At 43.9% G+C, this 13966-nt stretch overlaps 2 protein-coding genes across 5 annotated transcripts in view; one reads left to right on the forward strand and one right to left on the reverse strand.

Annotated features, from left to right (window-relative positions):
* Positions 1–1179: 1179 nt before the first annotated feature.
* Positions 1180–13966, reverse strand: part of LOC139398600 (neurofibromin-like) — a gene marked incomplete at both ends in the record, with an annotated part of 47455 nt that continues 34668 nt past the window's right edge. Inside the window, 5 exons of the mRNA XM_071144528.1 lie at positions 1180–1324; positions 2018–2211; positions 3002–3204; positions 3424–3764; positions 5911–6343. Coding sequence (XP_071000629.1) covers positions 1180–1324; positions 2018–2211; positions 3002–3204; positions 3424–3764; positions 5911–6343 — 1316 coding nt within the window. The remainder of the gene's footprint in view (positions 1325–2017; positions 2212–3001; positions 3205–3423; positions 3765–5910; positions 6344–13966) is intronic.
* LOC139398601 (uncharacterized) lies at positions 7361–10385 on the forward strand. 4 transcript variants are annotated; one of them, XM_071144530.1, is made up of 4 exons: positions 7361–7476; positions 7569–7597; positions 8344–8400; positions 8513–10385. In XM_071144530.1, the coding sequence occupies exon 4, from the start codon at positions 8525–8527 to the stop codon at positions 9140–9142; it is 618 nt and encodes a 205-aa protein (XP_071000631.1). In that variant the 5' UTR covers positions 7361–7476; positions 7569–7597; positions 8344–8400; positions 8513–8524; the 3' UTR covers positions 9143–10385. The 4 variants fall into 4 exon arrangements, with proteins under 4 accessions (XP_071000631.1, XP_071000630.1, XP_071000633.1 ...); XM_071144529.1 differs by having other exon boundaries at positions 7361–7597; XM_071144532.1 differs by lacking the exon at positions 8344–8400.

The raw sequence follows: 13966 nt of genomic DNA on the forward strand, positions 1-13966 counted from the left end.
TACAGGGCTTGACACGGGGGAGTGTTCCCAGTGCAGGAACGCTAGCCTATCCATGTTACCCTGTCATTATTAACATGAGACTGACACAGAGGAGTGTTCCCAGTGCAGGAACGCTAGCCTATCCATGTTACCCTGTCATTATTAACATGAGACTGACACAGAGGAGTGTTCCCAGTGCAGGAACGCTAGCCTATCCATGTTACCCTGTCATTATTAACATGAGACTGACACAGAGGAGTGTTCCCAGTGCAGGAACGCTAGCCTATCCATGTTACCCTGTCATTATTAACATGAGACTGACACAGAGGAGTGTTCCCAGTGCAGGAACGCTAGCCTATCCATGTTACCCTGTCATTATTAACATGAGACTGACACAGAGGAGTGTTCCCAGTGCAGGAACGCTAGCCTATCCATGTTACCCTGTCATTATTAACATGAGACTGACACAGAGGAGTGTTCCCAGTGCAGGAACGCTAGCCTATCCATGTTACCCTGTCATTATTAACATGAGACTGACACAGAGGAGTGTTCCCAGTGCAGGAACGCTAGCCTATCCATGTTACCCTGTCATTATTAACATGAGACTGACACAGAGGAGTGTTCCCAGTGCAGGAACGCTAGCCTATCCATGTTACCCTGTCATTATTAACATGAGACTGACACAGAGGAGTGTTCCCAGTGCAGGAACGCTAGCCTATCCATGTTACCCTGTCATTATTAACATGAGACTGACACAGAGGAGTGTTCCCAGTGCAGGAACGCTAGCCTATCCATGTTACCCTGTCATTATTAACATGAGACTGACACAGAGGAGTGTTCCCAGTGCAGGAACGCTAGCCTATCCATGTTACTCTGTCATTATTAACATGAGACTGGCACAGAGGAGTGTTCCCAGTGCAGGAACGCTAGCCTATCCATGTTACCCTGTCATTATTAACATGAGACTGACACGGGGGAGTGTTCCCAGTGCAGGAACGCTAGCCTATCCATGTTACCCTGTCATTATTAACATGAGACTGACACAGAGGAGTGTTCCCAGTGCAGGAACGCTAGCCTATCCATGTTACCCTGTCATTATTAACATGAGACTGACAGGAAACTGTTAGCCATTTGTCCATTGAAAACTGTTGGCCCAGTTAGCATGTATTAGCCTCATAAACTAGCTAAAAGTGTCGATACCGACCTTGCTGGAGACCAGTTTGACGTTCCCTGAGGCCAGAGCCACAGCCGTGTCAGCCATGACCTCAGCCTTGATGGAGCCCAGGCCTCCTGTAGCGCTGGTCTTGATGAAGCTGTCCAACACCACGTCCAGCAGGTCTGTTATCTGAGGGCAGAGGTCACAGGTCGCATACAATCTAAGTTGCATTCAGTGGGGCTAAACGTTAGGGACAGTTGAGAAATAAATACATTATGTAGAGTTGACAGGTCACAAAATCAGACACAAGGAACTGCCTTTCTCCCCACCGTGCTCACTTGCTCACCACCCCAAAAATATTTTCAAAAATGGGTTGAGTGTGAAAGATACTCTACCATGAGTCTACATGTTGTTTGTTTTCTATGGAGATAGCTATATTCAGATGCCTATATTGGAGTCATCTGAGACAAGCAACAAAACTTTTAGAACGTAGATAAATGATATTTAGGAAGAACACTTTCAACCCCAGAGTTGTCATTTCGATACCTTCAATAAAAAAATCTATAAAATGTTTATATTGACAAACACTGGCTATGATTCGGCATGTTGGATTCATAAACCATTTCCTGTGCCTATAAAAATGCAAAAGGTTCCACCCTATCTTCTACCTGACTGCCTCCCATCTCTGTCAGCCTACATTTCTGAGAAAGCCAACAGGTTTTATGGGCAGTTTTTATTGGGCTTGGAGACATTTAACAGTACATTAAGCAAACATGTGCCCTCTAAGATAAGAATGTTTGACTAAAAGGTAACTAAGTGTCAAACAACTGGTGTGTATGCATACGTGAGTGTTTGAGAGCGAGTGTGTGTGTGGTGACTCACCTGGCCGAGGCTGCCCCAGATCTTGGCTTGTATAGAGGGGTACATTTGCTTCTCGTTGATGGTCATGGTGATGAGCTTATCCAAGATGGCGCTGACACGCTGGCGTTTGGCGTCGTCATTGTGCTTACAGAACCTCACCAGGTTGAGCAGCCAGGGGGTCATGTATTCTAGACACAGGTGCTTCAGCTCTATACCTAAACACAGACACAGAATCAGAGGTTGGATAACACCAGCTCCTCTGTTGTTGCTACAGTGTTGAGGAACAGAGGTTGGATAACACCAGCTCCTCTGTTGTTGCTACAGTGTTGAGGAACAGAGGTTGGATAACACCAGCTCCTCTGTTGTTGCTACAGTGTTGAGGAACAGAGGTTTGATAACACCAGCTCCTCTGTTGTTGCTACAGTATTGAGGAACAGAGGTTGGATAACACCAGCTCCTCTGTTGTTGCTACAGTGTTGAGGAAAAGAGGTTGGATAACACCAGCTCCTCTGTTGTTGCTACAGTGTTGAGGAACAGAGGTTGGATAACACCAGCTCCTCTGTTGTTGCTACAGTGTTGAGGAACAGAGGTTGGATAACACCAGCTCCTCTGTTGTTGCTACAGTATTGAGGAACAGAGGTTGGATAACACCAGCTCCTCTGTTGTTGCTACAGTGTTGAGGAACAGAGGTTGGATAACACCAGCTCCTCTGTTGTTGCTACAGTGTTGAGGAACAGAGGTTGGAGTGTGGATGAATGACACCCACACTGAAAGCTCCAGAACCATGGCTCAATACACACTGATGGATAAGGCAATCAAACAGTTCCCCCACAAATGCATTTGTGTGTTGAGAGAAAGTAAGAGTTTCAGTCTGTAAAAGAGAAAGTGGGCGAGTGTATGTGACTGAGAAAAGTGAGAACGAGTAAGAGGGCATCTTCTGGAATGAATTTCAGTCAATGCATTTGTGAGTATGTGTGTTTCTGTGCATTTGTGTTCTAGACTCACTAGACTTGCTGAAGCCGGAGATGCACTCCTCCAGGAACTCCAGGGTGAGGTGTGGTTCGTTGGCGGCTAGCGTCTTGCTGATGGAGACTATAAAGAGAGTGTTGTTGGCAGGGATACACAGGCCTGAGGTCTCCAGCAGCTGGCCCTCGATCTTCAGGTTGAAGGTGCAGGTTAAGGCACACAGCAGGTTGTAGGCTGCAGACCTGTAGAGGGGACAGTTAGCTATTATATTCCATTTCCAATCAGGAAGTTGGTTGAAGAAGTTGTAAATCAATTGTTGTGTTTAGCTACTGCTCATATTTAAGAGATCACGCTACACCAAGACCTGCTCTGATTGACCCGTCCCCCCCGAGATATCAATGGGACTACATTTCCCAGAATCCACTAGAAGCTAGGGTGTTTAGCCATGTTGAATGTCTGACCTGAGGCTGGGGTCGGAGCTGCCCAGGTTGAGCAGGGCGAGGTTCAGCAGGGTACCCGGCACATCTTTGGGCCTGATCTTGGTGTGCTGGGGGATGGAGTCTGGCTGTGAGAGCTCCCAGCGCGTCCTGATGTGGATGATGGACTGGACGATGGCATCACACTCCTGGTGCATGAAGGTGAGGGGTGTGCCCTGGTTGGCCATGGTCAGGGTGAACTGGGTCTCGTCCACTAGGCAGATCTCCTCGATTTCAGAGGCATAGTACACATCATTGAGGAACACCGACTGACCCAGGACACGGGTACGCTCTGCTGATGTCACCTGGACGGCCGTGGAGCCCACCTGGGATAATAGGGAGGGTTGTTGTTGAGATAAGTGTGTACATGTCAACAATGACAACACAGACCAGTTGTCTCATGTTGCTACACAAAGCAGGACTCAACAGCCAATCAATTCAACCTACTTTCCCTTCGGCAACAAAATAATCTATATAAATTGAGTGAGGCCCAGAGAAGTAAAAAACGTGATTTTCCTGTGTTATATATAAACTCAGCAAAAAAATAAACAACCTCTCACTGTCAACTGCGTTTATTTTCAGCAAACTTAACATGTGTAAATATTTGTATGATCATATGATTCAACAACTGAAACGTAAACTGAACAAGTTCCACAGACATGTGACTAACAGAAATTGAATAATGTGTCCCTGAACAAATGGGGAGAGGTCAAAATCAAAAGTAACAGTCAATGCAGCTGGTGGCCACACCAGATACTAAATACTGCATTGCATCTCCTCATCATCATCATGGACTGCACCAGATTTGCCAGTTCTTGCTGTGAGATGTTACCCCACTCTTCCACCAAGGCACCTGCAAGTTCCCGGACATTTCTGGGGGGAATGGCCCTAGCCCTCACCCTCCGATCCAACAGGTCCCAGACGTGCTCAGTGGGATTGAGATCCGGGCTCTTCGCTGGCCATGGCAGAACACTGACATTCCTGTCTTGCAGGAAACCACGCACAGAATGAGCAGTATGGCTGGTGGCATTGTCATGCTGGAGGATCATGTTAGGATGACCCTGCAGGAAGGGTACCACATGAGGAAGGAGGATGTCTTCCCTGTAGCGCACAACATTGAGATTGCCTGCAATGACAACAAGCTCAGTCCGATGATGCTGTGACACACCGCCCCAGACTATGACGGACCCTCCACCTCCTTGCAGCATGCCTAAGGCACGTTCACGCAGATGAGCAGGGACCCTGGGCATCTTTCTTTTGGTGTCAGTAGAAAGGCCTCTTTAGCGTCCTAAGTTTTCATAACTGACCTTAATTGCCTACCGTCTGTAAGTTGTTAATGTCTTAACGACCGTTCCACAGGTGCATGTTAATGAATTGTTTATGGTTCACTGAACAAGCATGGGAAACAGTGTTTAAACTCTTTACAATAAAGATCTGTGAAGTTATTTGGATTTTTACAAATGATCTTTGAAAGACCAGGTCCTGAAAAGGGGCTGTTTCTTTTTTTTGCTGAGTTTATATAAATATGTATATTTCTACACTGAGGTTGGAATAACACTGTCAAATTGTGAAAATGATGAAGCCCTTTGAATGTAAGAGCTGTTTGAAAAGACTACCTGAAATTTCAGCCTGTTTTGGTGCGACAGAGATGTGACCTGTCCATGCTGTAAATGAGTTAATAGACCAACAATAATTTCAGTTGTTTTCCCCTGCCCACTTGGACCACTCCCAGACAGTTCTATCAAAATGAATGCTGAGAAGTTGCCCTTTGCTAAGATTTTTTTTTAAACAATATATATATATATATATTTTTTTTTTAAACTTTTACCCCTTTTCTTCCCAATTTCGTGGTATCCAATTGGTAGTTACAGTCTTGTCCCATCCCTGCACCTCCGGTTAGGACTCTGGAGAAGCGAAGGCCGAGAGCCATGCGTCCTCCGAAACACGACCCTATCAAGCTGCACTGCTTCTTGACATACTGCTTGCTTAACCCGGAAGCCAGCCTCACCAATGTGTCAGAGGAAACACAGTACAACTGGAGACCGAAGTCAGCTTGCAGGTGGTTAGCCCGCCACAAGGAGTCGCTAGAGCGTGATGGGACAAGGACATCCTGGTCGGCCAAACCCTCCCCTAACCCGGACGACAATGGGCCAATTGTGCGCCGCCTCATGGGTTTCCCGGTCACAGCTGGCTGTTACACAGCCTGTGTAGTGACGCTTCAAGCACTGCCATGCAGTGCCTTAGACCGCTGTGCCACTCGGGGGGCCCTTTTTGACCCTTTTAGTTAAAAACAATCACAGTAAGGTACTTAATTATTACCCAGAAATGATTTGATAGAGATTAAAATAAACAGCTCCATTGGACCTTTGAGTAAACAATTCTCCCTGTTCCCACGTGCCCTTCATACTACCCAGTTGTCCTTGTAGGCCAGTTTGAAAGTTAGGGTTACACAAGGACCACTGTGCTACTGACCTTGATGGAGACCTTGGTGTCCTTGTGGGCCAGTTTGAGGGCGTTGTGGAACACCTTTAGGTCCTCTTCCAGGGCCAGCGTGGCCGCTGGGAGTTTCTGCTGCTCTGCCTCTACGTGCTCCGCCAACCGTGCTGGCGAGTCGATGAACTGCACCCGCTTGCTGCCCTTCAGGCCTGTCAGCAGCCTCTCATGGTATTTGGTGTACTCCCTCACCCATGTGTTGCAGTTGTACACGTAGACCGCCGTCACGTTCTTGTATGCGAAGCCCGGGAACACAACAAACCACTTGGACAAGAAGTCTGTCTTGAAGCGGTTGCTGGGACCCACGTGGGTCAGGTCCACTATGATATCGTAGGGCTTGGCGTAGTAAGGCTTCAGGGTAAGCAGCACATGGTAGATTAGAAGATCTCCGTTGATCTGGCCTGTCTTAAACCTGCGGGAAGAGAAGGGAAAGAGAAGTTGAGGATAGGTCTGATGGAAGAGGAGGTGGTGGATGCTGAGGATAGGTCTGATGGAAGAGGAGGTGGTAGATGTTGAGGATAGGTCTGATGGAAGAGGAGGAGGTTAGAAGTTGAGGATAGGTCTGATGGAAGAGGAGGTGGTAGATGTTGAGGATAGGTCTGATGGAAGAGGTGGTGGTAGATGTTGAGGATAGGTCTGGTGGAAGAGGAGGTGGTAGAGGTTGAGGATAGGTCTGATGGAAGAGGAGGTGGTAGAGGTTAGGTCTGATGGAAGAGGAGGTGGTAGACGTTAGGTCTGATGGAAGAGGAGGTGGTAGAGGTTGAGGATAGGTCTGATGGAAGAGGAGGTGGTAGATGTTGAGGATAGGTCTGATGGAAGAGGAGGTGGTAGAGGTTGAGGATAGGTCTGATGGAAGAGGAGGTGGTTAGAAGTTAAGGATAGGTCTGATGGAAGAGGAGGTGGTTAGAAGTTAAGGATAGGTCTGATGGAAGAGGAGGTGGTAGAGGTAGAGGTTAGGTCTGATGGAAGAGGAGGTGGTAGAGGTTAGGTCTGATGGAAGAGGAGGTGGTAGAGGTTAGGTCTGATGGAAGAGGAGGTGGTAGAGGTTGAGGATAGGTCTAAAGGAAGAGGAGGTAGAAAGTGCACTTCTCTGCCAGTCAGGTCAACCTCTAAAAAGAAAGACCTTTACCGGTTAAATACATCCAAAAAGATTTAGATAGAACAGTCTGACGGTGGAGTCATACAGGTAAGAATAGAAATTCATCCCATTCTGAAAGCACTTCATACACAATGTTCGTTTTTGTTACAGGCTCGACTGAAATAGAGATCTTGGTCTCAGCATAACCATGTCAAAATAGCAACAACAAAAAAGTGAATCAACAGCAGTATTATACATGTCATTTACTGGTAGCTGGCAGTCTCAGACTGAATTGTAGGCCTAAACTACTTTACATACACCCTTCTCTGTCTCTTTCCTCTTGCAGCATATGAGACATCTGTATGCTGTAGCGGTGGAGGTCCAAGGAGCCTAGAAATAACTAAGTCAGAAAAAGACCCGAGGGGGGATAGGAAGTGTGTGCATCTCAAGAGGCTGGGTCGCAGCAGGTGCTTCCTCTGACAAACACTCACGACAGACCGCTCCTTATCATCTTCCTAGTCCAGTTAACCTTGTCACTCTCGCTCTTTCTCTCACACAGAAGCGCTCTAAGGCTGTGCCCTTGTCCAGGTAAGAGATGCCCATACAATCTCCAACATACATTGTATAAAAAAAAGGAATGACCAAATAATGTGTTTTTGTGATAAGATTCAGTTTATTTTAGTGGAAACGACAAAACCATGAAAACGACAAAACCATGATTTGTAAAAATGTTTACTAAAATAGGTCTAGCTTATTCTGACATATATTGTATGCATCACCTTCCTGAAAGGTATTGCATAGAACTAACTTGCTAGAAGTTATTATTTATGGTAAAGCAAGTGTATTGATCTACTTCAGTAACACATTGATTAATTCATTTTGAGTAAACTGTACTGTGACAGTGAGTGATAGACTTAACTGGGCTAGTTAGATATTGTTTAAATAAATCACGTCTTGTTTTATCAGGTTAAATGATAATGGCAGGGAGAAGTAATCTTTTTATAAATGAATAGATTTGCTAGACAGTTTTCCATTATTTTTTACCTCCCCACATTATAATTGGAAGAGAAAGTGTGAACTATAACATAGCCTATTGCTAGAAAGGTAACTCCAAACACATTTTCACTAATAGCAGCTGCTTATCTGGTTAAACAAAAGTCAGCCATGTGTTGGCAAAAATGTCCAAGTCAAGAAAGCCTACCAGCAGCTACGACTGGTACTCGCGGGTGCTTTTTCAAAGCCTATGTCATAGACTCCAATGAGTGTAATTTGCTCAATATTAGGAGTTGAGAAATAAAGTTATTAGAAAGAAGATATTCTCCTCTTTTTTACAGAACAAAAGAAAAAAAGAAAACGGCACCCTGCAGGAACTCTGCGGACCCCAAGCAAATGTAACTAACCATTTCTAGAATTATATTCCAACATTAACAAACCGTCACAATACAGAGACTGTTAACTGGCATGAACAACAAAAGCTATTCTCTTCCTATCCTACCATTTCAGAGAAACTGAAGAATGGAAGGCTCCAGAATCTCTCTCCATCTTCTCTTCTTCCTTCTGATTGGACAAGCTTCACACACCAGCATTACTCAGCCTCAGACCACTAATGCCATATATCCAACTGACATAACCTCAATTACCCAAGAGGAAAACGACACCTCCAGCTCTCCCACAAAGGCCACCACGGGCTGCCTCATCAAGCCCCAGTTGGGCTTCATAGTGGTGACCTGCGCCGGGGGCCTGGTCCTGTTTCTGCTCGTCTCTACTGTGGTCCTGGCCTCCCAGGTGTGCAGTCTTAGGCGCCAGGCCCGTGCCCCTCGCCCCGCCCGCAGTAACGTGGACCTGGTGAGTGGCGCGGGCTACTGGGACACGGAGCACTCTGAGGGGGGCATAGTGGGGCCCTGTGATACCAGTGTCATGTTGGAGGAGGTCCGTTTGGATGGAGAAGAGGATGAAGAGCAGGGGGAAGAAGAGAAGGAAGAAAGGGAGGAGGAGCAGGCAGAAGGGGTCAGAGGCCAAACAGAGGATGCGAGAACAACTGGCGAAATAGCCATGCAGATGCAGAGTTCCAGCTCCAGGGATTTGTGTCTGGAAATCCCCCAGGATCTAGAGAACATGCCCCTAGTGGTGTGAGTAGAGCATTGCATGCACTCCCTCTCCAGCCTCAGAGCTGAACTTCACTCAGGCATAGATATCAACAGGCCAGATCAGCTCCAGTCTTGTGCCTCAAGTCAAAACAAAGAGTATTTGTTATTTTTTTTATAAGTACTCCAGCTATATGTAATCAATTTTAGGAGCTTTTACATATTTGCTTTGTAAACTGCATTAATCTGATTTGGAATGATTTTGTCTCAAATGTATTTCTATAGAGAACATTTGAATAGGCTGTTGGGAGCAGCAAGACATTAATTTGAAATAATGTGCTACGAACAGCACACTACTGCCAACTGCCCAAGTTAATTACGCTTACAGCTTACTACGAAGGTTCAGGATCTTTGTCACTTATATTTTACATTTGAGTAATTTAGCAGACGCTCTTATCCAGAGTGACTTACAGGAGCAACTAGGATAAAGTACCTTGCTCAAGGGCATATTGACAAATTAAAAACAGTGACCTTTCGGTTACTGGCCCAAAGCTCTTAACTGCCAAATTCAATCATATTAGCAGTACACTATGCCAACTTGTCTTAATGGCAGAGGTACTGAGAATATTTGATTAACTAAGTGTAACAAAAGGGTATTAAGCTTACGTAGAAAGTATATTTTGTTGAAGATTGAAATGATAGAAACTCAACTCCAATATGTAATAGAATGGAAGCCCCCCCACCCATCTCTATTGACACTGTTGGCTAAAAGATTCCTTCTCAGCAAACAAGCACTCAAACATTGTCTACCATATATATAACTGAATGTGGTCGCTTCTCCCCAAGACATTAAATGTCAAACATTTTATAATATATGTTGTCCAATCTAAACTGTCTGTATTAAAAAAATATAATAATAAAACACTCAAATATGCCAACATGCTTGCTGGTCAGATGTGAGTTCAGTTAAAATGATTACTTTCCACCAACTTGATGTGAACTTCCTTTCCTTCATCTGAAGTGATTCCATGCACAAATACTATACCAAGGGTAAACTTTGAACATATTGTTGCCATCGGTGGCTGGGCACAGAGATAGCATTGGGCCTGCTAAGCCTACTTGTTACATCAATAAGTCTTCCCCTCAACCTTCATGTGTCAGTCGAGCAGTCACAGAACTCCTAACTCATTTGTTTCCACTCCTCTCTACTAAGTCTAACTTCTTTTCTCTTTTCTGTAAAAATACAATTTTTGTTTAAATGCCACAACCCAAATAAATTGAGGTTTTGTGAACAGGTGTGAATGAATGGCATTCTTGTTTTGAATCGATGGAGTAAGAACACAAGTGTTTAGACAACAGTTCAGAAACGGTGGACCGCAATAAATACAGGGGGTTGCATGAGTACAACGACAGCAGTGAATTTGATGTGAAATTATTCAATTACTGTAAACAAATATCCTGGCACTAGTTTAACAGGTTATATTATTATTAGGACCAAGTGTTTTAATATAGTTTATTACAGAAGTGGATGTCTATCAGGAAAATAGCCCCTTGGGTAGTTAAAAAAAACAATTGTTTAATTAATATATTAACAAAATCTGTGCCCTAGATTAGGTTGACTGAAGATGCTTTATGTTGACACAAACTTTACTGAAGAACAAAGACCTGATGAAGAACCAAGGGTAAAGTCATACATTGCAATAAGGGATACTAGCTTTCACCTGGATTCACCTTGTCAGTCTACAGTGCATTCAGAAAGTATTCATACTCCTTTTCCCACATTTTGTGTTACAGCCACAACTTAAAATAGATTAAATGTAGATATTTTGTCATTGGCCGACACAATACACCCCATTATGTCAAAGTGGAAATATTCTTGCAGATTTTTTAAAACAAATTAATTAAAAATGAAACGCTGAAATGTCTTGAGGCAATAACTATGGCAAAATGACCATGCAGATGCAGAGTTCCAGCTCCAGGGATTCGTGTCTGGAAGTACCACAGGATCTAGAGAACATGCCCCTAGTGGTGTGAGGAAAGTGAAAAGCTACCCCTTTGTTATGGAAAGCTTAAATAAGTTCAGGAGTAAAAAATTGCATAACAAGTCACATTATAAGATGCCTGGACTCACTCCTTGTGCAATAATAGTGTTTAACATGATTTTCGATTGACTACCTCATCTCTGTAGCCCACACATACAATTATCTGTACGGTCCCTCAGTCGAGCTGTGAATTTCAAAACACAGATTCAACCACAAAAACCAGGGAGGTTTTCCAATGCCTCAAAGAAGGGTACCTATTGGTACATGGATAAAAAATTTGAAAATTAGTTTATTAATTAGGCTTTGGATGGTGTATCAATACACCCAGTCACTACAAAGATAAAAGGTGTCCTTCCTAACTCAGTTGCCGGAGAGGAAGGAAAGTTTTCAAGGATTTTACCATGAGGCCAATGGTGACTTTAAAACAGTTATAGAGTTTAATGGATGTGATAGGAAAAAACTGAGGATGGATCAACATCATTGTAGTTACTCCACAATATTAACCTTATTGGCAGAGTGAAAAGAAGGAAGCAAAGAAGGAAGCAATTAACTTTTTTATCCTAAATACAAAGTGTTATGTTTGGGGCAAATCCAATACATGCATCCTGTTATGGGTATGCTTGTAATTGTTAAGGACTGAGGAGTTTTTCGGGACAAAAAAGCACTGGAATGTAGCTAAGCACAGGCAAAATCCTAGTCTGCTTTCCACCAGACACTGGGAGATGAATTCACCTCTCAGCAGGACAATAATCTAAAACGAGCCCAAATCTACATTGTAGTTGCTAACCAAGAAGACTGTGAATATTCCTGAGTGGCCGATCTTAGTTTGAACTTACATCTGCTAGAAAATCTATGGCAAGACTTGAACATGGTTGTCATGTAACGATCAACAACCAATTTGACAGAGCATTTCAAAATTGTAAAACAATTTTTTAAATAATAAAAAATGGGCAAATATTGTACAATCCAAGTGTGCAAAGCTCTTAGAAATGCATGGCTGTAACATAACAAAATCTAGAATAAGTCAAGAGGTACGAATACTTTCTGAAGGCACTGTATGTGATGGAAAGAGCAGGTGCCCTTAATGGTTTTGTACACTCAGTATATAAACCTGAGCACACAATAAAAAAAAATGTGGACTTTATATTGTTGGCATGTGAAAAAAAGGAGAGCAAAACTGAAGCATCAACCACAATGTACACAGAAAGACATGTTCAACAATTCAACTCAAAATAAACACTGTACAAACCACCGCTCGTCTTTGACAGAACCAATAGCAAAAAGACACCAAACAAACACAACGGTATAATTGAACTGAATGAGTGGTAGCGACAACTGAACAATTTCCCATGTAACATGCTTCAGCAGCAAGACAACAAGGTGGCCAACTACTTTCACACCATCATTGAAAAATGATAGTTAACTATTTATTCAACAGCAACTTCACAAAACACAACATTCAGTACCGCCAAACAAATTACAGTGCATTTGGAAAATTCAGACCCCTTTCTTTTTCCACATTATGTTACGTTACAGCCTAATTCTAAAATTGATAAAATACAATGCTTCCCTAATCAATCTACACACAATACCCCATAATGACAAAGCAAAAACAGATTTTTAGAAATGTTTGCAAATATATAAAAAATAAGATTAAAAAGGAAATACTTTATTTACGTAAATATTCAGACCCTTTGCGATGACACTGGAAGTCCTTTGATCATTCTTGAGATGGTTCAACAACTTGACTGGAGTGATAAATTTAATTGATTAGACATGATTTGGAAAAGCACACACCCGTCTATATAAGATCCCACAGTTGACAGTGCATGTCAGAGCAAAAACTAAGCCATGGGGTCGAAGGAATTGTACATAGAGATCAGAGACAGGATTGTGATGAGGCACAGATCTGGGGAAGGGTACCAAAACATTTCTGCAGCATTGAAGGCCTCAATTCTTAAATAGAAGAAGTTTGGAACCACAAAGAATCTTCCTAGAGCTGGCTGCCCAGCCACACTGAGCAAGTGGGGGAGAAGGGCCTTGGTCAAGGAGATGACCAAGAACCCAAAGGGCGCCAGAGTTCCTCCGTGGCGATTGGAGAATATTCCAGAAGGACAACTATCTCCACAGAACTTCACCAATTAGGTTTTCATGATAATGTGGCCAGATGGAAGCCACTCCTCAGTAAGGCAAGACAGCCCCCTTGGAGTTTGCCAAAAGGCACCTCAAGACTCTTAGACCATGAGAAACAAGATTCTCTGGTCTGATGAAACCAAGATTGAGCTCTTTGGCCAGAATGCCAAGCATCAAGTCTGGAGGTAACCTGGCACCATCCTGACAGAGAAGCATGGTGGTGGGAGCATCATTCCTTGAGGATGTTTTTCAGCGACAGGGACTGAGAGACTAGTCAGGATCGAGGCAAAGATGAACAGAGCAAAGTACAGAGAGATCCTTGATGAAAACCTGCTCCATAGAACTCAGGACCTCAGACTGGGGTGAAGGTTGACCTTCCAACAGTACAACGACCCTAAGCACACAGCCAAGACAACGCAGGAGTGGCTTCGGGACAAGTCTATGAATGTCCGTGAGTGGGCCCAGCCAGAGCTCAGACTTGAACCCGATCAATCATCTCTGGAGAGACCTGAAAAAGGCTATGCATCGACACTCCCTATCCAACCTGACAGAGCTTGACAGGATCTGCAGAGATGAATGGGAGAATCTCCCCAAATACAGGTGTGCCAAGCTTGTAGCTTCATACCCAAGAAGATGAGGCTGTAATCACTGCCTGTAAAGGGTCTGAATACTTATAAATTAGAGGTCGGCCGATACCG

The sequence above is a fragment of the Oncorhynchus clarkii genome, unplaced genomic scaffold (assembly GCF_045791955.1).
Source record: "Oncorhynchus clarkii lewisi isolate Uvic-CL-2024 unplaced genomic scaffold, UVic_Ocla_1.0 unplaced_contig_13670_pilon_pilon, whole genome shotgun sequence".
Lineage (NCBI taxonomy): Eukaryota > Metazoa > Chordata > Actinopteri > Salmoniformes > Salmonidae > Oncorhynchus > Oncorhynchus clarkii.

Coding starts and splice junctions, on each gene's coding strand:
- LOC139398601 (XM_071144529.1), top strand. CDS start 8,525: ATGGAAGGCTCCAGAATCTCTCTCCATCTTCTCTTCTTCCTTCTGATT.